Source organism: Oncorhynchus gorbuscha, unplaced genomic scaffold, assembly GCF_021184085.1.
Source record: "Oncorhynchus gorbuscha isolate QuinsamMale2020 ecotype Even-year unplaced genomic scaffold, OgorEven_v1.0 Un_scaffold_2059, whole genome shotgun sequence".
Taxonomy (NCBI): domain Eukaryota; kingdom Metazoa; phylum Chordata; class Actinopteri; order Salmoniformes; family Salmonidae; genus Oncorhynchus; species Oncorhynchus gorbuscha.
In genome coordinates, this window is record NW_025746660.1 from 13,482 (window position 1) to 39,416 (window position 25,935).

At 42.8% G+C, this 25,935-nt stretch overlaps 1 protein-coding gene across 1 annotated transcript; it reads right to left on the reverse strand.

The window, feature by feature from the left end:
* Positions 1-576: 576 nt before the first annotated feature.
* Positions 577-25,337, reverse strand: LOC124024903 (collagen alpha-1(XIX) chain-like; the record flags this gene model as incomplete). Its single annotated transcript, XM_046338636.1, has 8 exons — positions 25,211-25,337; positions 23,956-24,085; positions 22,251-22,331; positions 21,497-21,596; positions 8,772-8,895; positions 8,147-8,422; positions 3,667-3,747; positions 577-657 (listed from the first exon to the last, which is right to left on the reverse strand). Coding segments are annotated over exons 1-8 (900 nt in total), but the record flags the coding sequence as incomplete, so codon positions are not given.
* Between the last annotated feature and the right edge of the window lie 598 nt (positions 25,338-25,935).

The following is a 25,935-nucleotide window of genomic DNA, read 5'->3' on the forward strand; positions in this document are numbered from 1 at the left end:
TTTCCTGCCTTTGGTTGGCATCCAAGAAAACCCATTGGCATAAATGTGCTTTAATTTGGTATTTATTTTCTTGTTTAATACGTTTGGTGTCAGCAGTGGGATATCTGAATGCATAGTTCCATTAGAACAGAACACTAAAACCCAATAGGATTATATTTGCTGTTTGGACAGATTGTAGCTGAGGATTGCTCAACTCCGATCTCCTATATCGAGGTTGAGTTGAGTATTGATAAGTGGTCGCACGATTTGCTAGCAACAACATTGAGTTGCCACCAGTCGATACTTGATGTCCTGAAAACGCTTACCTGTACCTATTTTAGTCCTGTACAACAAGAAGTCCTTCCAAAGGGTGCTGAAATTCATACTTTTACTAAAAATGTTTATCGAATACAATGGCACCCTATTCCCTATTGGCCTTGGTCAAAAGTAGTGCACAAAACAGAGAATAGAGTGCTGTTTGGGACGTAGGATATTTCTATGGACTGTACCTTCTCTGCTGAACATTGACATCTGTCACTGCTGGAATGCTGGACCCGCTGGACCCGAGCTGGCTGGACGGGCTGGGAGAGCATCCGGGGGGAGCTGGCCTGCTCCATCTGTATCCAAGGGATTGGGAGTCACCCCTCCAGCACCAGGGCCCTCCCTGCTAGGCTCACACTGTAGGATCAATACAAAGATTTACAGTTGGGATTTTTACTATTTTGTTGCCTTACAACCTGGAATTAAAATAGATTTTGGGGGGGTTTGTATCATTTGATTCACACGACATGCCTACCACTTTGAAGATGCAAAATGTTAATTTATTGTGAAACAAACACGAAATAAGACAATAAAACAGAAAACTTGAGCATGCATAACTATTCACCCCCCCCCCCCCCCCCCAAAGTCAATACTTTGTAGAGCCACCTTTTGCAGCAATTACAGCTGCAAGTCTCTTGGGGTATGTCTCTATCTAGCCACTGAGATTTTTGCCTATTCTTTAAGGCAAAACTGCTCCAGCTCCTTCAAGTTGGATGGGTTCCCGCTGGTGTACAAAGTCATACCACAGATTCTCAATTGGATTGAGGTCTGGGCTTTGACAAGGCCATTCTAAGACATGCAAATGTTTCCTCTTAAATCACTCAAGTGTTGCTTTAGCAGTATGCTTAAGGTCATTGTCCTGCTGGAAGGTGAACCTCCGTACCAGTCTCAAATCTCTGGAAGACTGAAATAGGTTTCCCTAGAAAATGTCCCTGTATTTAGCGCCATCCATCATTCCTTCATATCTGACCAGTTTCCCAGGTCTTGCCGATGAAAACATCCCCACAGCATGATGCTGCCACCACCATGCTTTAACTGTGGAGATTGTATTCTTGGGATTATGAGAGGTGTTGGGTTTGTACCAGACATAGCGTTTTCCTTGATGGCCAAAAAGCTCTATTTTAGTCTTGTCTGACCAGAGTACCTTCTTCCATATGTTTGGGGAGTCTCCCACGTGCCTTTTGGCGAACACCAAACGTGCTTCCTTATTTTTTTCTTTAAGCAATGTCTTTTTTTCTGGCCACTCTTCTGTAGTCCAGCTCTGTGGAGTGTATGGCTTAAAGTGGTCCTATGGACAGATACTGCAATCTCCGTTGTGGAGCTTTGCAGCTCCTTCAGGGTTATCTTTGGTGTCTTTGTTGCATCTCTGATTAATGCCCTCCTTGCCTGGTCTGTGAGTTTTGGTGGGTGGCCCTCTCTTGACAGGTTTGTTGTAGTGCCACATTCTTTCAATTTTTTAATAATGGATTTTTATAACCGAACCCTGATCTGTACTTCTCCACTCCCTGACCTGTTTGGAGCTCATTGGGCTTCATGGTGCAGCTTGCTTGGTGGTGCCTCTTGCTTAGTCATGTTGCAGACTGTGGGGCCTTTCAGAACAGGTGTACATATACTGAGATCATGTGACAGATCATGTGGCACTTGCACACAGGTGGACTTAAGTTCATTTGTTAATTAGTTCTGAAGGTACTGGTTGCACCAGGTCTTATTTAGGGGCTGAATACATTTACACGCACCACTTTTCCGTTTTTAAAATTGTTTTAATTGTTTGAAACAAGTTTTTTTTTCTTCACTTCACCAAATTTGGACTATTTTATATATGTCCACTGCATACAAACTGTTTAGACACATTACTCTGCTATTTAAGGGCCAGTTTCCTGGAACCACCTTAAGCCTAATCATTTCGTGTTGTTATTCAATTATGTTTTCTAGTTCACTTGAACTTGAGTCCAGGGCTAGACAGAATTTTGGTCTAGAAAGCAACGTAAAATCTCCATTGAAAGTGCTATTTAGTTTAGGAGTAGGCTTAATTTGGGAATAGGAAACCAGACAATTATAATACAACACATGTTGAAATGCAGTTCTCAAATAGTCTGAAATGTAATAACAGTCCAGTACCACTACCATATTTATAATCAGTTAATGTCTAATGATTCATTGACCCAGTGAGATACCTTAATTACTGTGGAACTAGATGACTGTCCCAGGGGAATGAGGAAAGGACAATACTTAAAGGACAATACTTAAGGTTTTGAATGCCAATACACTATTTCCTACCATATTGACTGAGCCCCAGTACTGAAACTCAATGCACACTGAGATAACATCCTGGTTATGGATATATATTAGAACTGTCAGAGGCCAAAGGTGAGAGGTCACGGAAACACACTATTTCCAACCATATAGACCACATGTGACCTAGCACATTGAATCAACATAACCCAACACTCACTGAGATGACATCCTGGTTATGGATATATATTAGAACTGTCAGAGGTCAAAGGTGAGAGGTCACTGAAACACACTATTTCCAACCATATAGACCACATGAGACCTCGCACATTGAATCAACATAACCCAACACTCACTGAGATGACAACATGGTTATGAATACATGTAGGCCTAACTGTCAAAAGGTCAAAGGTCACTTCTCCTTTTAAACACAGTTAGCAGTCCAAATTGCACGCTTTTTCCTATGGGCTCTGGTCAAACGTAGTGCACTATACTGGGAATAGGGTGCTATTTGGGATTCATCCACAGTCTGTAAGGTCACTCTCCATTGACCTGGTCTGCAATATGATCTAACAGAAGAATATCTATCTATCAATCTATCAATCAAATGTATTGATAAATCCTGTTTTACATCAGCAGCTGTCACAAAGATATTGCACAGTAACCTGGATAAGATGTCCCCTATGGAAGAAACATTATTCATTTGGGTAGTTTTCAAGAAGGACAAACACAACTCAACCAGATTATGTTACATATTGCCCTTAAATTTAAATATCGACCAAGAAGCCAGTTCCACTGCTTTAAAAAGATATATTCCCCTCTTACAATTGGCTCATTCACCCCCCTCCTCTCCCCTGTAACTATTCCCCAGGTCGTTGCTGTAAATGAGAATGTGTTCTCAGTCAACTTACCTGGTAAAATGTATTTTTTTTAAATCAGGGACTGATTTAGACCTGGGAAAGCAGGTGGGTGCAATTAATTATCAGGTAGAACAGAAAACTAGAAGTACTCCGGAATTTATAGGGTAAGAATTGAATAACCCTGCTCTACTGTATATCAAGCCACGTCGAAGGTCTCATGTACAGTGTGTCCTAAAATGTGCACTGTACATAAAAGGAGTGTAAAAGATCTTACCGTAGATCCTGCCTGCTCACAGCAGTTCTCCATCTCAGCCAGGTATGGGTCACAGTAGATCAGGATTTGTTGCAGTTCGATCTGGAGAGAAAGACATCTGTTAGGGACATTATGATGATTCAGATATAGAGAAAAACTAGCTTTTCAAAAAGCTAACAATGTATATTTTGAAATATGAAAATGTTTCTTTGACCGAAACTAAGCAACCCCAGCAAACCAAAATTGGTTCTGTGAAAGTTCCCAGAACATTAGTTTGTTCGCGGCAAATGTTTTTTTTAGAATGCTTGTATAAAACATTTGCCTGATGCTTCAAGAACATTCAATATCTTTCTTCAAGTTCTTTAACAGGTTCCCAGAATGTTTCATTAGGTTGTGGGAACAGTCTGGTGGGAACTTTTGGGGACATCACAAAAGATATGTTCCCCAAACACAAAAGCTGTCCAGTTGGGCCTCCGCTTCTAGAATGGTTCTTTAAGGGTGCAAAAAACATGAGATATTACAAGTACGTTCCCAGAACACATTTCCTCACATTTCATTAGATTGTGGTAACACTGACTGGTCAAGAGATATGTTCCCAAAACACAAAAACTGTCCAGTTATGCAGACATTCAGTTACCACATAAAATGTTATTTGTCACATGCGCCGAATACAACAGGCCCGTCAGGAAGTCCAGGATCCAGTTGCAGAGGGAGTTGTTAGTCCCAGGGTCCTTAGCTTAGTGATGAGCTTTATGGGCACTATGGTGTTGAAAGCTGAGCTGTAGTCAATGAACAGCATTCTCACATAGGTGTTCCTTTTCTCCAGGTGGGAAAGAGCATTGGGGAGTGCGATTGAGATTGCATCATCTGTGGATCTGTTGGGGCTGTACGCGAATTGGAATGAGGCTAGGGTTGCTGGGATGATGGTGTTGATGTGAGCCATGACCAGCCTTTCTAAGCACTTCATGGCTATCGACGTGAGTGCAACAGTTCAGTAGTCATTTAGGCAGGTTACCTTCACTTTCTTGGACACAGGGACTATGGAGGTCTGCTTCAAACATGTAGGTATTACAGACTCGGTCAGAGGTTGAAAATGTCAGTGAAGACACTTGCCAGTTGGTCCATGCATGCTCTGAGTACACGTCAAGGTAATCCGGCCTTTCTGATGTGAGTAACATCTGTTTAAGGGTCTTGCTCACATAAGCTATGGACAACGTGATCACACAGCTGTCCAGTTTCCATTTGTAGTCCGTAATAGTTTACAAGCCCTGCCACATCCAACGAGCGTCAGAGCAGGTGTAGTAGGATTCAATCTTAGTCCTGTATTCACGCTTTGCCTGATTGATGGTTTGTCTGAGGGCAAAGCGGGATTTCTCATAAGCGTCTGGATTTGTGTCCCGCTCCTTGAAAGCAGCAGCTCTAGCCTTTAGCTCATGAGGATGTTGCCTGTAATCCATGACTTCTGGTTGGGAAATGTACGTACTGACACTGTGGGGAAGACGTCGTCGATGCACTTATTGATGAACTGAGGTGGTATTCTCCATTATGCCATTGGATGAATCCCGGAAAATATTCCAGTCTGTGCTAGCAAAACAGTCCTGTAGCGTAGCATCCGCGTCATCTGACCAGTTCCGTATTGAGCGAGTCACTGGTACTTCCTGATTTCGTTTTTGCTTGTAAGCAGGAATCAGAAGGATATAATTATGATCAGATTTGCCAAATGGAGGGTGATGCAGAGTTTTGTATGCATCTCTGTGTATGGAGCAAAGGTAGTCTAGTCTAGAGTTTTTTTTCCTCTGGTTGCACATATGACATAATGGTAGAAATTAGGTAAAAAGGATTGCCTGCATTAAAGTCCCCGGCCACTAGGAGCGGCGCTTCTAGATGAGCATTTTCTTGTTTGCTTATTCCCTTATACAGTTCATTAAGTGCTGTCTTAGTGCCCGCATCGGTTTGTTGTGGTAAATAGATAGCTAGGGAAAATATAGATGAAAACTCTCTTGGTAGATAGTGTGGTCTACAGCTTATCATGAGGTACTCTCCCTCAGGCGAGCAATACCTTGAGACCTCTTTAATATTAGACACCAGCTGTTATTCATCTTACCAGACGTATCTGTTCTGTCCTGCCGATGCATGGAAAACTCAGCCAACTGTATAAAATCTGTGTCGTGGTCCAGCCACGACTCGGTAAAACATCAGATATTACAGGTTTTAATGTCCCGTTGGTAGGATAGTTTCGAGCGGAGAATTGGTATGATAGTCTCACACGGCGCTCATCCAGTTTATTTTCCAGTCACTGCACGTTGGCCAATAGAACGGATGGTAGAGGCGGGTTACTCACTCACCGACAACTTCTCACAAGGCACCCCGATTTCCGCCCCTGTATTTCCGTCTTTTCTTCACGCGAATGACAGGGATTTGGGCCTGGTATCGGAGAAGCAGTATATCCTTTGTGTCAGACTTATTAAAGAAAAAAATATTTGTCCAGTTCTAGTTAAGAAATCACTGTTCTGATATCCAAAAGCTATTTTGAGTCATAAGAGACGTTAGCAGCAACATTATGTGCAAAATAAGTTAGTAACAATGCGAAAAAACACACAAAATAACACAGTTGGTTAGAAGCCTGTAAAATGGCAGCCATCACCTCTGGCGCCATTCCCATGATGATGGTTTTGGAATCGTGCATGGCCATGCAATCTTGGGTGAACAGGGAGTACAGGTGGGGACCAAGCATGCACCCCTGAGGGTCCCCCTTGTTGAGGATCAGCGTGGCAGATGTGTTGTTGCCTACCCTTACCACCTGAGATCATCCTTGTAACATCAGGTGAATGTGTTTTGTACCCCAAAAGAAACATTGTAGAATCATCCACATAACTGGACAGTTTGTTGTTTTGGGAACATCTATTTTGTGATGTACCCTGTCATGACGTTGGCCTGTGAGTAACCTTTTAGTGAATGTTAGGAGAACGTTACCTGTGGGTAAGGTTTATGACCTCCCCCCATAAATACCTTTCTCCCTTGCCTATCTCTTGACTCATAGAGAGGAAAGGAAAGGAACCATATTTTGGTAATAGAACCAGTTGAAAATATGCGTTAGTACTTCATGAATATGATATCAGTTTGGTTGTCATCTGAGACATTATGACTGATGACAGGACGACCTAAACAGTGTCTGGGAAAGTCTACACATTATAGTTATCAGATTCACATGGAACTGTTGTGCAATTCAAATGTTTAAATATACAATTATTTGTGAAAGGCTTAAATGTAATTTTAGCTTCCAAATGAGATATTTGGGTTTTCATATTTTACGATATAAAGCCTTGACGAAAATGTAACCTCCTGTTCCGAGGACGATTGTTCTTCAAATCTTCCCGCTCTTTCACTCAAACCCAACCCCCGTCCTTTGTGTAACCAGCTGTCATATCTGTTCCCTCCGCTAGGGACGTTATCCTTTATGACATCATTTGTAATCAATGTATGATTCATTCTGTGTATATGTAATTCTGTGTGATTAGTTAGATATTTAGTAAATAAATAATTAAACCCAATTCTGTATTGCTGATTCAACTTGTAAGCCAGGGTTCGTGAAGACAACCAAGAATTTACAACTTTCAGATGAGACTGAAATAAGGTGACGATTAATATTGACTGCTATTAATGTAAAATATTACTAGGTCTTTAAGAGTTTATTCGGAAGATAACAGCTCTATAAATATTATTTCATGGTGCCCCGACTTTCTAGTTAATTACATTTACATGATTAGCTCAATCAGGTAATATTAATTACGAAGAAAGGATTTTATAGAATAGCATGTCATATCACTTAATCCGGCATAGCCAAAGACACGACAACCCTCAATGATCCCACCAGACTGTTCCCACAACCTAATGAAACATTCTGGGAACCTTTAACGAACAGGCTAAATGTGTTGTAGGAATGCTCTCGCAACATCAGGCAAATGTTAAACATTCATCACCATGAATGGACAGCTTTTGTGTAACAAGAACATTTGTGACAACCTAACAAATGTTCTGGGAACTTTCACAGAGCCAATTTTGGTTTGCTGGGAAATGTATTTATTTATTTATTAATTAAATTATTTCATTACCTAGAAGCCCAATGAGAACTATTGAGGAATGTTCTGTGATGATTTTTACAGGTGTTGTGCACAACATTTTAGTGAATGTTAGGAGAATATTCCAACGATATTTCATTTAAAATATTTTTTGAAAAATAAAATATTTTGTTATCAAAAGGGATGTTATCATCCAGGGGTTAGATAAAACCCTAACTAGAACTTAATGGGAATCTTAGCTAATGTTCTGGGAATGTTCCCGGTTTGCTGGGACCCTTCTAGACATTGCCCTTGAAGGCAACCATATATAGTTACTGTATGTTTAAAAGTATAATGTCGATCTCATGGACTGTCAGTCATGCTCCGTCTATGAATTTCAGAACGGTTATACTTCCAGATTGGGGCTTTAGGCCTAAACGTACATCTACAGGCCGTCCATCCTCCACCCGGGTTGTAATCAGCGTATATCCGCTGGGGTCGATTTCATCCTTCTCGTCTGTCAGCCTCCTCTCTATTAGTTTACAGTCCATGTAAACGGAGACGATGCTGCTCTGGACCGCCACACCCAGCTTGTGCCATTGGCGGTCAAACAGGGTGTGCAGGTCTCGGCTCTTAAAGGTGTAGTGGAGGCTGTTCTTCAGAAGGCCCCGGGCTGAGAACTCCACTGCTCGTTTAGCACCGTCCAACACTACAGACACCTGAAGATAGAGCCGGAGGACATTAAGACATTATATTGTCTCATAACAAGTTATAAAGCTTTATACCTGCCGGTAAAGTGTTGCCTTCCATTCATTACCATTACCATCAGGGTCATGGTAGATACAAGCATCCGTCATGGCATGAAAACATTGATCAATTAACCAATGGTTAACCAACCGACAGACCGACTTACTGACCACACGGCCAACCGACTTGACTGACCTACCAGCCAACGGACCTACCAGCCAACCAGCCGATGGACCGACTGACCTGCCCCACTGACAAACCCAATTCAATGCTATACATCCAGACATCATGAATATCCATATAGTGGACACTCAGACCTACCTGGGTACCTCCCGTCTGGTCGAATATCTGCCACAGATACCAGCGGTCTTTCTTTGTGGTTTTCCTCAGCCGGAAGGTGGTAACTAGAGAATATTCACTGGACAGACCATTGGGGAACACCAATCTGAAAGTAAAAATGTACATTGTTCGAGCTGCATATTGTCAAATTGAATCACAAAAATATATGAAACTTAACAATGGGCCTAACAGTGAAAATATTGTTTCGGACCTTTCAGTCTTGGTTGGAAGAGCATTAATAGCTGACGTAGAAGATTTTACCCATAAAATTAGCATTTAAATTTGCTAAATGGACTGTCAAAAATAAACATTCAGAATGAATATGAATAATCATGCTGGATGTCTTATAGCTTTCTATGACTGTGTAGTAAGAAAACAAATCAACTTGAATCACTTGACAACGTTCTTCTATAGCCCCCTAGCGCAAAATGGCCGCTTACATATAAAGCTAGAATTTTATGCCAAACATGATTCATCCAGCCAGATTACAGTTATTTCAGCATCCCTGTCATTCCAAATCGAATAATCATTTATTCAAACTTCAATTAAATTCCTCTTACTTCACATACAGGTCTAGACTAGAAAACACAAGACCCTGGCTAACTACAGTATATACTACAGTATATAGTATACTACAGCATACTACAGTATCTGTAATTGCAAACAAAGGTTTCTGTACCAAATATTAAATTCTGCTTTTCTGATGTATCAAATACTTATGTCATGCAATAAAATGCTAATTAAAATGCTAATCATACAATGTGATTTTCTGGATTTTTGTTTTAGATTCCGTCTCTCACAGTTGAAGTGTACCTATGATAAAAAATACAGACCTCTACATGCTTTGTAAGTAGGAAAACCTGCAAAATCGTCAGTGTATCAAATACTTGTTCTCCCCACTGTAGATGGAACCTCATTCATTACAGAAACACTAACACTATTCCTCTTCCATTTCTTCACTGATACTTCTCTCCTCCTATTTCCTATTTCCATCCTGTTGAACCAACACTTTAACCCCTCAAACTGAACCTGGGACTCAGATTAGACGATAGTAATGCATTAACAGCTGAAAGTGAAGCACCTGAAACACAATCTTTCAAGTTTAGCAGAAATCACAATTATGCAATGACAAGGCCATTCGAAGACATGGGGAGAGAGAGAGAAGGAGAGAGAGAAGGAGAGGGCAACAGAGAGAGTGGAATAGAGATGGAGAGAGAGACCAAGGAAGGAAGGGAGAGAGAGAGAGAGAGAGAGAGAGAGAGAGAGAGAGAGTGAGAGAGAGAGAGAGAGAGAGAGAGAGAGAGAGAGAGAGAGAGAGAGAGAGAGAGAGAGAGAGAGAGAGAGAGAGAGAAGGAGAGCGCAACAGAGAGAGTGGAATAGAGATGGAGAGAGAGATCAAGGAAGGAAGGGAGAGATAGAGAGAGAGAGGGAGAGAGAGAGAGAGAAGGAGAGGGCAACAGAGAGAGTGGAATAGAGATGGAGAGAGAGATCAAGGAAGGAAGGGAGAGAGAGAGAGAGAGAGAGAGAGAGAGAGAGAGAGAGAGAGAGAGAGAGAGAGAGAGAGAGAGAGAGAGAGAGAGAGAAGGAGAGGGCAACAGAGAGAGTGGAATAGAGATGGAGAGAGAGATCAAGGAAGGAAGGAAGGAGAGAGAGAGAGAGAGAGAGAGAGAGAGAGAGAGAGAGAGAGAGAGAGAGAGAGAGAAGGAGAGGGCAACAGAGAGAGTGGAATAGAGATGGAGAGAGAGATCAAGGAAGGAAGAGGAGAGAGAGAGAGAGAGAGAGAGAGAGAGAGAGAGAGAGAGAGAGAGAGAGAGAGAGAGAGGTGGGGGAGATGGAGAGAGACATTCAGCAAGCGACACAGAGAAAGGGGGGAAGAGAGAGAGAGATAGAGAGAGAGAGAGAGAGAGAGAGAGAGAGAGAGAGAGAGAGAGAGAGAGAGAGAGAGAGAGAGAGGTGGGGGAGATGGAGAGAGACATTCAGCAAGCGACACAGAGAAAGGGGGGGGGGGGAGAGAGGTAACTAAAGAGTAAGCGAGAGACTAAGCTCACTTCAGATAGGCTGGAAATGAGTTCTCCTCTTCATAGCTCAAGACCTATTCACTCAGAGATACCCCTCCTGCCTTGTGTGTCCCTTGAATTCTCACAGAACGTTGACACAGCATACGATTCAAATATATATGCAGCGAGGTTAAAGCCACAGAAAGATCAAATGCTTTCTGAGGGTAGGCGAGAGAAAGAGAGAGACTGGGAAGGTGAATCGTCGCCTTGGGGCAAAGAGAGAACATTTATATTGCAATTCAACGGAGAGAGATGAGCAGGACTATTCATAAAACTAGACGTTTATTCCCTGAGATTCCACCTAAAAGAATGATTTGGAATTCCTGCATAAAACAGCAGAGATCCCATCTGGGCCCAGACGGCAATTCCACATCTATTCCACGTTGGTGAAAACAATACTGATTCAACCAATGTGTTCTCAGTGGGATAGTTATGTGTATGGAATAAGGAGAGAGATACATTGAAGGAATTAGACTAATTGAACCCAGAGAGGGGACTAAAACATGTACTTTTAATTTCCATCGAACCTTTAATAACACAGGTCTCACTGAGCTGCAATCTGTTCTTCACGGTGCAGGGCCTTGCAAAAGTATTCACCCCTCTTGGCATTTTTCCTATTTTGTTGCCTTACAACCTGAAATTTAAGTCCATTTTTATCTGAATTTCACGTAATGGACATACACAAAATAGTCCAAATGGGGAAGTGAAATGAAAAAAATAACTTGTTTAAAAAACCTGAAAAGTGGTGCGTGCGTACGTACATATTCACCCCCTTTGCTATGAAACCCTTGTGCATCTTCAAAGTGGTAGGCATGCTGGGTAAAACAAATGATACAGATGATGAGACAACCCCACCACAAATATATTTTAATTCCAGGGTGTAAGGCAACCAAATAGGAAAAATGCCAAGAGGGGTGAATACATTCACATGCCACTGTATTTATATCTAATGTTAGTGTGTGTAAATGAGCCTGTTGAGGTCATTTACACACATTATCTACACTGGAACACTTGAACCCTAAGGGTTAGAGGTCAAGGGTTATACATTACTGACACCCCCCCTCCTCCACAGCTTACCATCTGTGGCTCAAACACATGCTCCTATCAAGTGGAGTTGGTTTTTGAACAGCGTTTGCTTTCCCCCAAACACATTTAAAGTCCTCTCCTTTCTGAATGCCAGTCTAGTGGTGCCTGTCCAGTGGTGCCTGTCTAGTGGTGCCTGTCTAGTGGTGCCTGTCCAGTGGTGCCTGTCCAGTGGTGCCTGTCTAGTGGTACCTGTCTAGTGGTACCTGTCCAGTGGTGCCTGTCTAGTGGTGCCTGTCCAGTGGTGCCTGTCCAGTGGTGCCTGTCCAGTGGTGCCTGTCTAGTGGTGCCTGTCCAGTGGTGCCTGTCCAGTGGTGCCTGTCTAGTGTAGCCTGTCCAGTGGTGCCTGTTCAGTGGTGCCTGTCTAGTGTAGCCTGTCCAGTGGTGCCTGTCCAGTGGTGCCTGTCTAGTGGTTCCTGTCCAGTGGTGCCTGTCCAGTGGTGCCTGTCCAGTGGTACCTGTCTATGAATCCTCTAGTTCAAAACTAGGACCCTTTGTTTTAGCCTCTGGTCTAGAAGTGCTTCATTTGATGAATATTTCTCATTCACCTACAAAAAGATTGACCGTCAAAATAGTGATTTAAAAATGTTTCCCTCTTACTGCTGGGGGGTTGTGGGTAGAAACAAGGTACCACTTTAGTGACAAAACTTTCTGAAAACTATTTTATTTGTCCTCTTCTTTCACTCTTTGACAAAGTGAGTCTGACAGAAATCTAATCATGGATTCCAAAATGACTTGCATCGTCAGCTCGTGTTCAAGAAACAAACAAGAAGCACAACCAGATCAAGCTCGGAACGAATATGTTACCTCATTGATGCATAGACTATGAATATGCAAACAATCAAAGAAAGTGTGAACACAAGCACTTTCTTTCAAACTCAAAAGTGTGTGGGTGGAATAGAGAGAGAGAACAAAGAATAGAAAGAGAGAGTAGAGAGAGAGAACAAAGAATAGAAAGAGAGAATACAGAGAGCGAGAGAATAACCCCCGGTTGGAAACAATGAATTTGCAATTTCACTGATGTGTTCAGTGGTATCATAAGAGACAGAATATTGAGAGAGATAAAAAGAAAGTTAAAAAGAAAGATAGAAATTGTACTTACATTACAGGGTAGAATACAGTAACACACTGAGACTTACATTACAGGGTAGAATACTGTAACACACTGAGACTTACATTAAAGGATAGATTATAGTAACACACAGACTAATACTACAGGGTAGATTACAGTAACACACTGAGACTTACATTACAGGATAGACTACAGTAACACACTGAGACTTATATTCCAGGGCAGAATACAGTAACACACTGATACTAACATTACAGGGCATAATACAATAACATACTAAGACTAACATTACAGGGTAGAATACAGTAACACACATACTTATATCACAGGGCAGAATACAGTAACACACTAAGACTAACATTACAGGGTAGAATAGAGTAACACACTGAGACTTACATTACAGGACAGAATACAATAACACACTGAGACCAACATTACAGGGTAGAATACATTAACACACTGAGACTAACATTACAGGGTAGAATACAGTAACACACTGAGACTAACATTACAGAGTAAAATACAGTAACACACTGAAACTTACATTACAGGGCAGAATACAATAACACACTGAGACTAACATTACAGGGTAGAATACATTAACACACTGAGACTAACATTACAGGGTAGAATACAGTAACACACTGAGACTAACATTACAGAGTAAAATACAGTAACACACTGAAACTTACATTACAGGGCAGAATACAATAACACACTGAGACTAACATTACAGGGTAGAATACAGTAACACACTGAGACTAACATTACAGGGTAGAATATAGAAACACACTGAGACTTACATTACAGGGCAGAATACAATAACACACTGAGACCAACATTACAGGGTAGAATACAGTAACACACTGAGACTAACATTACAGGGTAGAATACAGTAACACACTGAAACTTACATTACAGGGCAGAATACAATAACAAACTGAGACTAACATTACAGGGTAGAATACAGTAACACACTGAGACTAACATTACAGGGTAAAATACAGTAACACACTGAAACTTACATTACAGGGCAGAATACAATAACACACTGAGACTAACATTACAGGGTAGAATACAGTAACACACTGAGACTAACATTACAGGGTAGAATAGAGAAACACACTGAGACTTACATTACAGGGCAGAATACAATAACACACTGAGACCAACATTACAGGGTAGAATACAGTAACACACTGAGGCTAACATTACAGGGTAGATTACAGTAACACACTGAGACTTACATTACAGGGTAGAATACAGTAACACACTGAGACTTACATTACAGGGTAGAATACAGTAACACACATACTTATATTACAGGGCAGAATACAGTAACACACTGAGACTTACATTACAGGGTAGAATACAGTAACACACATACTTATATTACAGGGCAGAATACAGTAACACACATACTTATATTACAGGGCAGAATACAGTAACACACTAAGACTAACATTACAGGGCAGAATACTGTAACACACTGAGACTTACATTACAGGGTAGAATACAGTAACACACAAACTTATATTACAGGGCAGAATACAGTAACACACTAAGACTAACATTACAGGGCAGAATACAGTAACACACTGAGACTTACATTACAGGGTAGAATACAGTAACACACATACTTATATTACAGGGCAGAATACAGTAACACACTAAGACTAACATTACAGGGCAGAATACAGTAACACAGTGAGACTTACACTACAGATACACACAGATATAGAAATGGAACAACTCCAAACCCACTCATGAATAGACAACAACACAACCATCCAGTAGCACCATCCATAACTCACTGACATAGCACCAACATACAAAATAGTGTGTGCACGACAGACAGACAGACAGACAGACAGACAGACAGACAGACAGACAGACAGACAGACAGACAGACAGACAGACAGACAGACAGACAGACAGACAGCACCACAGACAGACAGCACCACAGACAGATAGCACCATAGACAGATAGCACCATAGACAGATAGCACCATAAACAGACAGACAGACATACATCACCACAGACAGACAGACAGACAGACAGACAGACAGACAGACAGACAGACAGACAGACAGACAGACAGACAGACAGACAGACAGACAGACAGACAGACAGACAGACAGACAGCATCACAGACAGACACCACAGACAGACAGACAGACAGACAGACAGACAGACAGACAGACAGACAGACAGACAGACAGACAGACAGACAGACAGACAGACAGACAGACAGACAGACAGACAGACAGACAGACAGACAGACAGACAGACAGACAGACAGACAGACAGACAGACAGACAGACAGACAGACAGACAGACAGACAGACAGACAGACAGACAGACAGACAGCACCACAGACAGACAGCACCACAGACAGATAGCACCATAGACAGATAGCACCATAAACAGACAGACAGACATACATCACCACAGACAGACAGACAGACAGACAGACAGACAGACAGACAGACAGACAGACAGACAGCATCACAGACAGACACCACAGACAGACAGACAGACAGACAGACAGACAGACAGACAGACAGACAGACAGACAGACAGACAGACAGACAGACAGACAGACAGACAGACAGACAGACATCACAGACAGACAGACAGACAGACAGACAGACAGACAGACAGACAGACAGACAGACAGACAGACAGACAGACAGACAGACAGACAGACAGACAGACAGACAGACAGCACCACAGACAGACAGCACCATAGACAGATAGCACCATAAACAGACAGACATACATCACCACAGACAGACAGACAGACAGACAGACAGACAGACAGACAGACAGACAGACAGACAGACAGACAGACAGACAGACAGACAGACAGACAGACAGACAGACAGACAGACACCACAGACAGACAGACAGACAGACAGACAGACAGACAGACAGACAGACAGACAGACAGACAGACAGACAGACAGACAGACAGACAGACAGCACCACAGACAGACAGCACCACAGACAGATAGCACCATAGACAGATAGCACCATAAACAGACAGACAGACATACATCACCACAGACAGACAGACAGACAGACAGACAGACAGACAGACAGACAGACAGACAGACAGACAGACAGACAGACAGACAGACAGACAGACAGACAGACAGACAGACAGACAGACAGACAGACAGACAGACAGACAGACAGACAGACAGACAGACAGACAGACAGACAGACGTGGTACTTGATTTCATTTTGATTTCACACTCCAGAACCTGTCATTGAGCTTGGCATACAGACACAATGTACAATCACACAATCAGTCCACTAAGAGAGGAGAGATCCCTCCATCTCTGTGGAACAGTATTAATCACACAATCAGTCCACTAAGAGAGGAGAGATCCCTCCATCTCTGTGGAACAGTATTAATCACACAATCAGTCCACTAAGAGAGGAGAGATCCCTCCATCTCTGTGGAACAGTATTAATCACACAATCAGTCCACTAAGAGAGGAGAGATCCTACTCTGGGTAAGAGTATCAGTTTGGCCTGGGAGCTGCCAGATGGACAGAACATTAACCAGGCCCAGAAAGTCGAGCCCCTCTGCTTTTCCTGAGTGAAGAGAGAGATGTTTGGAGGTTGTGGTGGTAGGGGGAAGGAAAGGGAGGAGGGGAGGAGGGGAGGAAGGAAAGGGGAGGAGGAAGGAAAGGGGAGAAAGGGGAGGTCCTCTGCACCTCATGGTGTCCCCCCTACCTCCTTCTCAAGTCCCCCTCCACCGGACCTCCCAGCTGACAGGCAACATCACCTGTCAAAGTACTCAGATAATTGGATGAATGCGGTGTCTCGCCCTCTCTCTCCCCCCTCACACACTCTCTCTTTCCCCTCTCTCTCCCCCTCTCACACACACTCTCTTCCCTCTCCCTTCTCTCTTCCCCCTCTCACACACTCTCTTCCCTCTCCCTTCTCTCTCCCCCCTCTCACACACTCTCTTCCCTCTCCCTTCTCTCTCTCCCCCTCTCACACACACTCTTCCCTCTCCCTTCTCCCTCTCCCCCTCTCACACACACTCTCTTCCCTCTCCCTTCTCTCTCTCCCCCTCTCACACACACTCTCTTCCCTCTCCCTTCTCTCTCTCCCCCTCTCACACACACTCTCTTCCCTCTCCCTTCTCCCTCTCCCCCTCTCACACACACTCTCTTCCCTCTCCCTTCTCTTCCCCCTCTTTCTCACCCCATCTCCCCCTCTCAAACACACTCCCTTCCCTCTCCCTTCTCTCTTCCCCCTCTTTCTCACCCCCTCTCACACTCTCTTCCCTCTCCCTTCTCTCTTCCCCCTCTTTCTCACCCCCTCTCCCCTCTCACACTCTCCCTTCCCTCTCCCTTCTCTCTCCCCCTCTCACACACACTCTCTTCCCTCTCCCTTCTCTCTTCCCCCTCTTTCTCACCCCCTCTCACACACTCTCTCTTCCCTCTCCCTTCTCTCTTCCCCCTCTTTCTCACCCCTCTCCCCTCTCACACACACTCTCCCTTCCCTCTCCCTTCTCTCTCCCCCTCTCACACACACTCTCTTCCCTCTCCCTTCTCTCTTCCCCCTCTTTCTTACCCCCTCTCACACACTCTCTCTTCCCTCTCCCTTCTCTCTTCCCCCTCTTTCTCACCCCCTCTCCCCCTCAAACACACTCTCCCTTCCCTCTCCCTTTTCTCTTTTTCCCCCTCTTTCTCACCCCCTCTCCCCCTCTCACACACTCTCTCTTCCCTCTCCCTTCTCTCTTCCCCCTCTTTCTCACCCCCTCTCCCCCTCTCACACACACTCTCTCTTCCCTCTCTTCCCCTCTTTCTCACCCCCTCTCGCCCTCAATATATATATATATACCACAGTAGCATCATATACCTGTATATATACAGGTATAGGGTAGCCTAGTGGTTAGAGAGTTGGACTAGTAACCGGAAGGTTGCAAGTTCAAATCCCCGAGCTGACAAGGTACAAATCTGTCGTTCTGCCCCTGAACAGGCAGTTAACCCACTGTTCCTAGGCCGTCATTGAAAATAAGAATTTGTTCTTAACTGACTTGCCTAGTAAAATAAAGGTTAAAAAAAACTTTAAAAAACAAACCTACAACTCTGGTGTTGCAAGCACCACACTCTACCAACTGAGCCACACAGGACTGTCACCGAGCAGAGCAAGTAGAAGTGAAGAAGAGTCCTACACTCCAATGTTCAGTACAGGTTAACCCTCAGAGGGGTGTAGGGGAGAGCCCAAACATAAAGTAGGAATTCATATACCTGTACATATACCACAGTAGCATCATATACCTGTATATATACCACAGAAGCATCATATACCTGTATATATACCACAGTAGCATCATATACCTGTATATATACCACAGTAGCATCATATACCTGTATATATACCACAGTAGAATCATATACCTGTATATATACCACAGTAGAATCATATACCTGTATATATACCACAGTAGAATCATATACCTGTATATATACCACAGTAGCATCATATACCTGTATATATACCACGGTAGCATCATATACCACAGTAGCATCATATACCTGTATATATACCACGGTAGCATCATATACCTGTATATATACCACAGTAGCTTCATATACCTGCATATATACCACAGTAGCATCATATACCTGTATATATACCACAGTAGCATCATATACCTGTATATATACCACGGTAGCATCATATACCTCTATATATATACCACAGTAGCATCATATACCTGTATATATACCACGGTAGCATCATATACCTGTATATATACCACAGTAGCATCATATACCTGTATATATACCACAGTAGCATCATATACCTGTATATATACCACGGTAGCATATCACATGACCAGGTCTCTACACATACAAATCATTTACAGGTGTGACACTGTTTCCCCCCCTGCTGTTGACCTTAAATCAATATGACTTAGTCCTTCATCTCTAGACAATCTATTAAAATGGCTATTCAAAAAACCCTGTGCCGTAAACATCACCGGGAGGCCATACATACATAGCAGGGTAGTCCCAAATGGTACTCTATTCCCTATATAGTGCACTACCTTTGCCCGGGTCTGTAGGTAACACGGTGCTGTTTGGGACGCACCCTTTCAAGCTTTACCCTTTCATATCTTTACCCTTGAGTAAAAAAATGGTCCTCCCTCAAATCAGAATGTATATCAATATTCTGTACAAATTATTCTACACGTCTTGCAGTAGCGTAGTCCATCTCGGTTTGCCCTTGTTAACCAAAGCACAGGGAATTATCTGTGTAGGCTGATTCAGGGTTCACCCCATGTCTCTCTCTCTCCCTCCCTCTCTTTCAGCTATCTCTTTCTGGTATCTCTCTCTTTCTTTCTGGTCTCTCTCTCTTTCTTTCTGGTCTCTCTCTGGTCTCTCTTTCTCTCTTTCTGGTCTCCCCCTCTCTGTTCTCTCTCTTTCTGGTTTCTCTCTCTCTCTCTCTTGCATATCTTTCTCTCTCTCCCTGGTCTCTCTCTCTCTCTCTCTTTCTGGTCTACCTCTTTCTGGTCTCTCTCTTTCTGGTCTCTCTCTTTCTGGCCACTCTCTCTTTCTAGTCTCGCTATCTCTGGTCTCTCTCTCTCTGGTATATCTCTCTCTCTCTCTTTCTGGTCTCTCTCTTTCTGTCTCTCTCTGTTCTCTCTCTCTGGTATCTCTTTCTGGTCTCTCTCTTTCTTTCTCTCTCTCTCTCTCTCTCTCTCTCTCTCTCTCTCTCTCTCTCTCTCTCTCTCTCTCTCTCTCTCTCTCTCTCTCTCTCTCTCTCTCTCTCTCTGGTATCTCTTTCTGTCTCTCTGGTCTCTCTCTCTCTCTGGTCTCTCTTTTTCTGGTCTCTCTCTTTGGTATACTTTCTGTCTCTCTGGTCTCTCTCTCTCTCTGGTCTCTCTTTTTCTGGTCTCTCTCTTTGGTATACTTTCTGTCTCTCTCTGTTCTCTCTCTCTGTCTGGTCTCTCTTATTCTGGTCTCTCTCTCTTTCTGATCTCTCTCTCTTGATGACACGAGATGTCATCCTGCAGTGAGCCAGCGTGGAACCTCAGTTTATTCCACATATCAGCTGAACAGGAGGCGGAAAACCTACACCCTGAGAAAATATTTGTTTGCTGCAACGGAAATCCGATATCATCCTGGCTTGTTTTCAAATCCCAGGCCAGTCCAGGCGGTCTATGCCATGTGGGGGACTGATTTATGTGAGTGAGTTTGTCCATTTAATAGATGGATAAACTCTCTAAACAACTCTGTGAATGTTGTGCAGTATGTCTCTCCTTCAGAGTCTATAGAGATCCATTGGAACAAGCTGGACAAACAGAACCGAATCAGGTGGTTCGCTTGAGGTATTATCTCTCATGATAGACTATAAACCCCAGCACGTCCATGACCTCACCTCTGGTTCTCACATAATACAAACCACCAACATATATTTATCTTTGACTTACAGTAGCTCAAGTAAAGCACAATGCATCCATTAGTATAACCACTAGTACACTTAATGTAGTAAAAGTCCATTAGTCCATTCATGTAAGCCTACTCTCGTGTCTCTATAGTATATTTCCTAAAGCCAGAGCCTGTTTCAACAAAGTGTTCAGTCACACAGCCTCTACTCTGACTGGCAATTCCAATTATCTCAAGTAAAGAACACTACGCGGCCATTAGCTTGATCATTAGTACACAACCTACAGATGTTGGATCTTAACTTGACCACCCTGTTGCAGGAGAACTAGAACGTGTAGTGCATTTGATATTTTAAAAGGATTCTGAAGTTTGAAATTTCCACTTTGAAATTTCAGACTTGATTCTTTATCACAAAAATGTATCAACCCCTAAAAAAGCATCCATTCATTATAATCCACAATATCATGATTCAGATGTTCCTGTTGGTGCAGGATTCTTCTCCTACTGTAGGAAACTGCCTCAAATTAAGATCCTACACCTGTGCTGTACTTTATGCTGTTAAGCCAGAGCTTAATGGAAACCAACTCCAACAGAGCACAGCCACATGGCCCGAGGGACCAGGACTTCAGTCAATTCCAAAACAAAGCAACATGATCACACACTGACTGACAGACTCGTACAGTAACTAGTGCCCAAATAGACCTGGCCAGACTACCCTCTAGTCACACCCAAGATGTCCCTGACCCAGCAGGCCCATCTCAACTCACTCTGTGTACGATGTCTCCCTCTTCTAGCTATCAGTGAGCAGTTCGTTTCAATGAAAGGAGAGGGAACAGAGGAAACACACAGACTTGACGCTCAGCGACTAGAGAGATAACGGCCATTTCATGGATACTAGCAAGCTTTGGCGAACAACAAAACTGCTGTCATGCATACCATTTGAAGGATACACCCGTGAGGCGAGATCTGAATGACTCGATCTGTCATTATCTCAACAAGTGTGAGGCCAGAGTAATGAAACTACCCCCCAGTCACACCCAAGTATCCCCCTGGCCCAGCCTGGCACTACTCACTCTGTTGGCTTGATGAGGGGGCTGCTCCCCAGCCGGAATGATGGCCGCTTCTCTGTCACTGCCCCCTTTCTCAGGAGAAACTTTTCTGTCAGATCAAAACCTGAAAGAAAAGAGACAACAGGACGAGAAGAGCTGGTTTAAACTCAGGAAGTCGGCTTCACTGACATAGATTCAGCCTCGTCCTGAGCTGGAATAAAAACACTTTCTATGGAGATGATCTGTGCTCAGCAAACTGGCACTGGGTGTTACAAGGTGTTGTTTTAAACTCCAGTGCGGTGATCCAACAAAATGGATTGAGTCTGTACTTTCTAGATTTACATCAAACTCCTGTCCAGTTTGATCCATTCCTATGGTACAATATAGTTCATTTATGCATAATTACTTCAAAGACAATAGATTTGACCATCAGTGCTGCCTCAAACCAATTGGTGCACGTCTGTTAGCGCAGAGTTACAGAGTATTTCTGTTCTGTGTTACATAACCTGTGGACATATTCATGTTTTTCACGACACGTCTGAGACATGAACGTTATTACCCCCCTGGATCAGAGACAAACAGATTTGTGTGTCCTAAATGGCACCATATTCTCAATATAGTGCACTACTTTTGACCAGAGCCCTATGAGACCTATGAGCCCTGTTCAAAATTAGTGCACTATATTGTGAATAGGGTGCCATTTGGTATGTAACCATTGAGAGAGAGATGGATTTATTTCAATTGAGGAACTTGTACACCATAACACTGTAATTCTTACCGGTGAATTCTGGCTGTGGACAATTTAAACTGTAGGAAAACAGGTCCTTGTCTACTTTCAATGGAGGACATCTAGAGTTGTCTAGAAAAGAGGGATAACATCATCAGCCATACAAGGTTCATATTCATGGAAGTAAAAATGAAGATGCAGACAGCAAACAAGTGCAGAATACCTTCTCAACACTTCAGTCATCAAAGACGAAAACGTTGAGATCTGATGTCTGACAGCGAGATTGAGGACTTGGCACATAACCATTGGTTGATGTGCACAGCAGGACTGCAATATAGTAGTTAGCCTGTGAGGTGACCAGTGTCTTTCCATGTGGAGGGGCACTTCAGTCACTCACCACATCAGTGGTTGTTAGTCATCACTATCCACCCATTCATTAAGATGCACTCCGCGTCCCCTATTTCTTATATAGTGCACTACTTTTGACCAGTGCCCTATGGGGAACAGGGTGCCTTTTGGGCCACAGCCTCACACAGCCCAGACAGGGATGTAGAAGTGTTGTTAATTAGAGGTGGTGAAAGAGACCTAACTATAACTGGGCTCAACTTTGACCCTTTTTCTATTGAGCCATGTTTCCTCTTGGAGACTGGGGCACGGCTACGGGGTCGTGTAGCAAAACGTTTCACAACGTCGTGCAATGGAAAACACTAACGGGTGTTTCTTATTAGACAAGTTCAAATAATACCACTTCCCAGTTTGTCTTTTTGGGACGGTTTTCTTCAGTTTCGTGCCAACTGAACATGACCCAGACCGTATACTGTAGCTAAAACTGCAAACAAATGACTTGCCATGTTCCTGTCGGCAAAATCTGACCATGATCATCTACTGTGACAACACCAATGTTAGCCCAACGTTATTGGAAGGGCATGCTAGTACCACTCAAAAGTCAACTCAAACAGGTAGCAACAACCTGTAATGTAGTTATCTTTTAGCTGTATGTATTTCAAGGGATGTAAACAATACTGCCTGTTTCAGACAATATCTTGAGCACAACCACGTAGCCTAGCCTAGTGCGTGCTATGAAATATAAATTCCAAAACTGTGTGTACCACATAGCTCCCAAAATGTCTTCCCACTGTAAACTAAGCCTAAGGAGAGTGTCTGTGAGATCAAAGTCATCTTGGTGTTGGTGACAGTGTCCTTACATGCCACAGGAGGTTGGTGGCTCATTGGTAGCCTAGCGGTTAGAGCGTTGAGCCAGTAACTGAAAGTCACTAGTTCAAATACCCATGCCGACAAGGGGAAAAATATGCCGATGTGCCCTTGAGCAAGGCACTGATCCATAATTTGCTCCAAGGGCGCCGTATTGCTATGCCAGACCCTGTAAAACAACACATTTCACCGGACCTACCTGGTGTATGTGACAATAAAACATGTTATTTTGTTATGGAATGGTATCTAACTCATCAATCACAGGGTTTCCATGTGTTTGGTACCATTCCATTCACTCCATTCCAGACATTATTATGGTCTGTCCTCCCCTCAGCAGCCTCCTGTGTTAGATACATACCTATTCTTTCGTTCAATGCCATTCCATTCACTCCATTCCAGACATTATTATGGTCTGTCCTCCCCTCAGCAGCCTCCTGTGTTAGATACATACCTATTCTTTCGTTCAATGCCATTCCATTCACTCCATTCCAGACATTATTATGGTCTGTCCTCCCCTCAGCAGCCTCCTGTGTTAGATACATACCTATTCTTTCGTTCAATGCCATTCCAACAGTGCAGGGAATGGTATGTGCGATCCAGAGGAAAGCTGCCCATTTTAGCAAGCAACTCATGTCTTGTCTTCTCTGATGCAAGAGAAAATACTCCTTCAAAACCTAAAATAAAACACAAGTTAGTTATTCAAATAGTACGCCTACATCTTACAGTAAAATATGAATGAATTCCATACATTTGTTTTGAAATTAATTATATTAATGAAGTATGTGAAGTATTAGTAATCTATTACACAGAAAACTGTAAAATGAGATGCGCCTTTTCTACCCCCTAACGAAAAGTGTGTACTGCAAATGTAATGTGTGTCGTATCACAGTTGAAAATAACCAATGCTCCGCTGCAGACCTCAACTGAAGGCGTGAGAGCAAGGTGCGACAGGTCCACTGCAAGAGTTGCTGCGTTATTATGGCGCAATCAGATCACCAGGAAAATAGGCTAAACAGAAGAGTCACACTTTGTAGGCTATACCAAACTGAAACAAATAGAATGGGGTCGGCTATGTAGAACTAGTCTAAATAGAATGGGGTCGGCTATGTAGAACTAGTCTAAATAATGAATTTGAACCTGAACATAACTGTCCCGGGTCAGTATGACACAGATCACGTTCATAGTGAGATGAGATCACGCGCACGATGCCAACTGACAAAATACAACTTCGATGGAGAGATGCCAAATTCCTCAAACGTGCCAAATCTCACAATTCAAACCAGTGATAATGTCTGTCGGACATTGAAAAGCGCCACAGCTGCAACTCAGATTGTTTGGAACTAGCGGACGAGACATTCCATGATAGTCTATTCCATTTATGCGATATTCATATTTTCACATTTTCAAGGCTCCCCAATCATTAGATATACTTACCAAATTACGCGTAATTATGCATTCCGTTCACTGCAGCCTAATACGGTTCTTGCGAGCATATGGACAAACTGCATGCTACACAAATGTTACACACAGTATAGCCTATTTACACGAACATAACGGAATGTTTATACATCATTTCGAGTGACTGAAGCCGTCCCGTCAAGACAGACAAGTTCCAGAACATGAACTAAAGCTGTGCGCAAAACCACTAAAGTGCCAAACTACGACAAGGCTCGACGCACGAACCAAGGACCCCTACTTATAAGTTCGTATCGATACATGGCATTACAGAGGAGGATTTCAAGCAGCCATTATTATTCAACCTGTAAATTATGAATATCAAACCAAACCGGTCTACTTACAATTGGTGAGAAAGTTTCCTCCAGCATAAAAACGCATCAATCCATGAACGTTTATGAACGCATGTTTGGAAAAATAGTCGGTAGCTATTCCAAAGTACACTCGTAAAGAAATAAAAGTGAGAATGGGATCTCTTACTAGATCCTCGTGTCCTTATTAGTCGCACCGACTGACTGACCCTCCCACTCTCTCATTAGGCTACTGGAATGCATGGAGGACCCCAAGTCCGCCACCGGTGGAGGCATTACAATGGAAACGCTCCACAATTTGGATGAGAAAACAATATTTATGAATGAGAAAATAATTGATTTAGTTATGAGATTATTGTTGTTTGACTGAGAACATCACATACAGTAGTACATCATTCATGTGAAATAAACTGGTGCTCAAATTATGTAATGAGTAATTCAATTATTTTCATTATTTTTCTTCCATCCACACTGTGTTAAATTAGAATTTGGAGCCAAACATTTCCTCTGCCAACAATAATGTTCATAATGTATTGATTAAATATAGATTTATTGATCGAGAACATGAACTGGTGATGAAATACAGTACTTTGCTAGCTATAACCTCCAACTCAATGTTGCCTGATAGTCAATATTATGGGTTTTCTTGGTGAGTTTGATCACCACCTTGAATTGTACCTAGGCTTTGCTAGATATTTCCATAGGAGTTGGGGTCTATTTTAGTCTCAGACTCAAATGCCACAACAGAATGTTTTGCA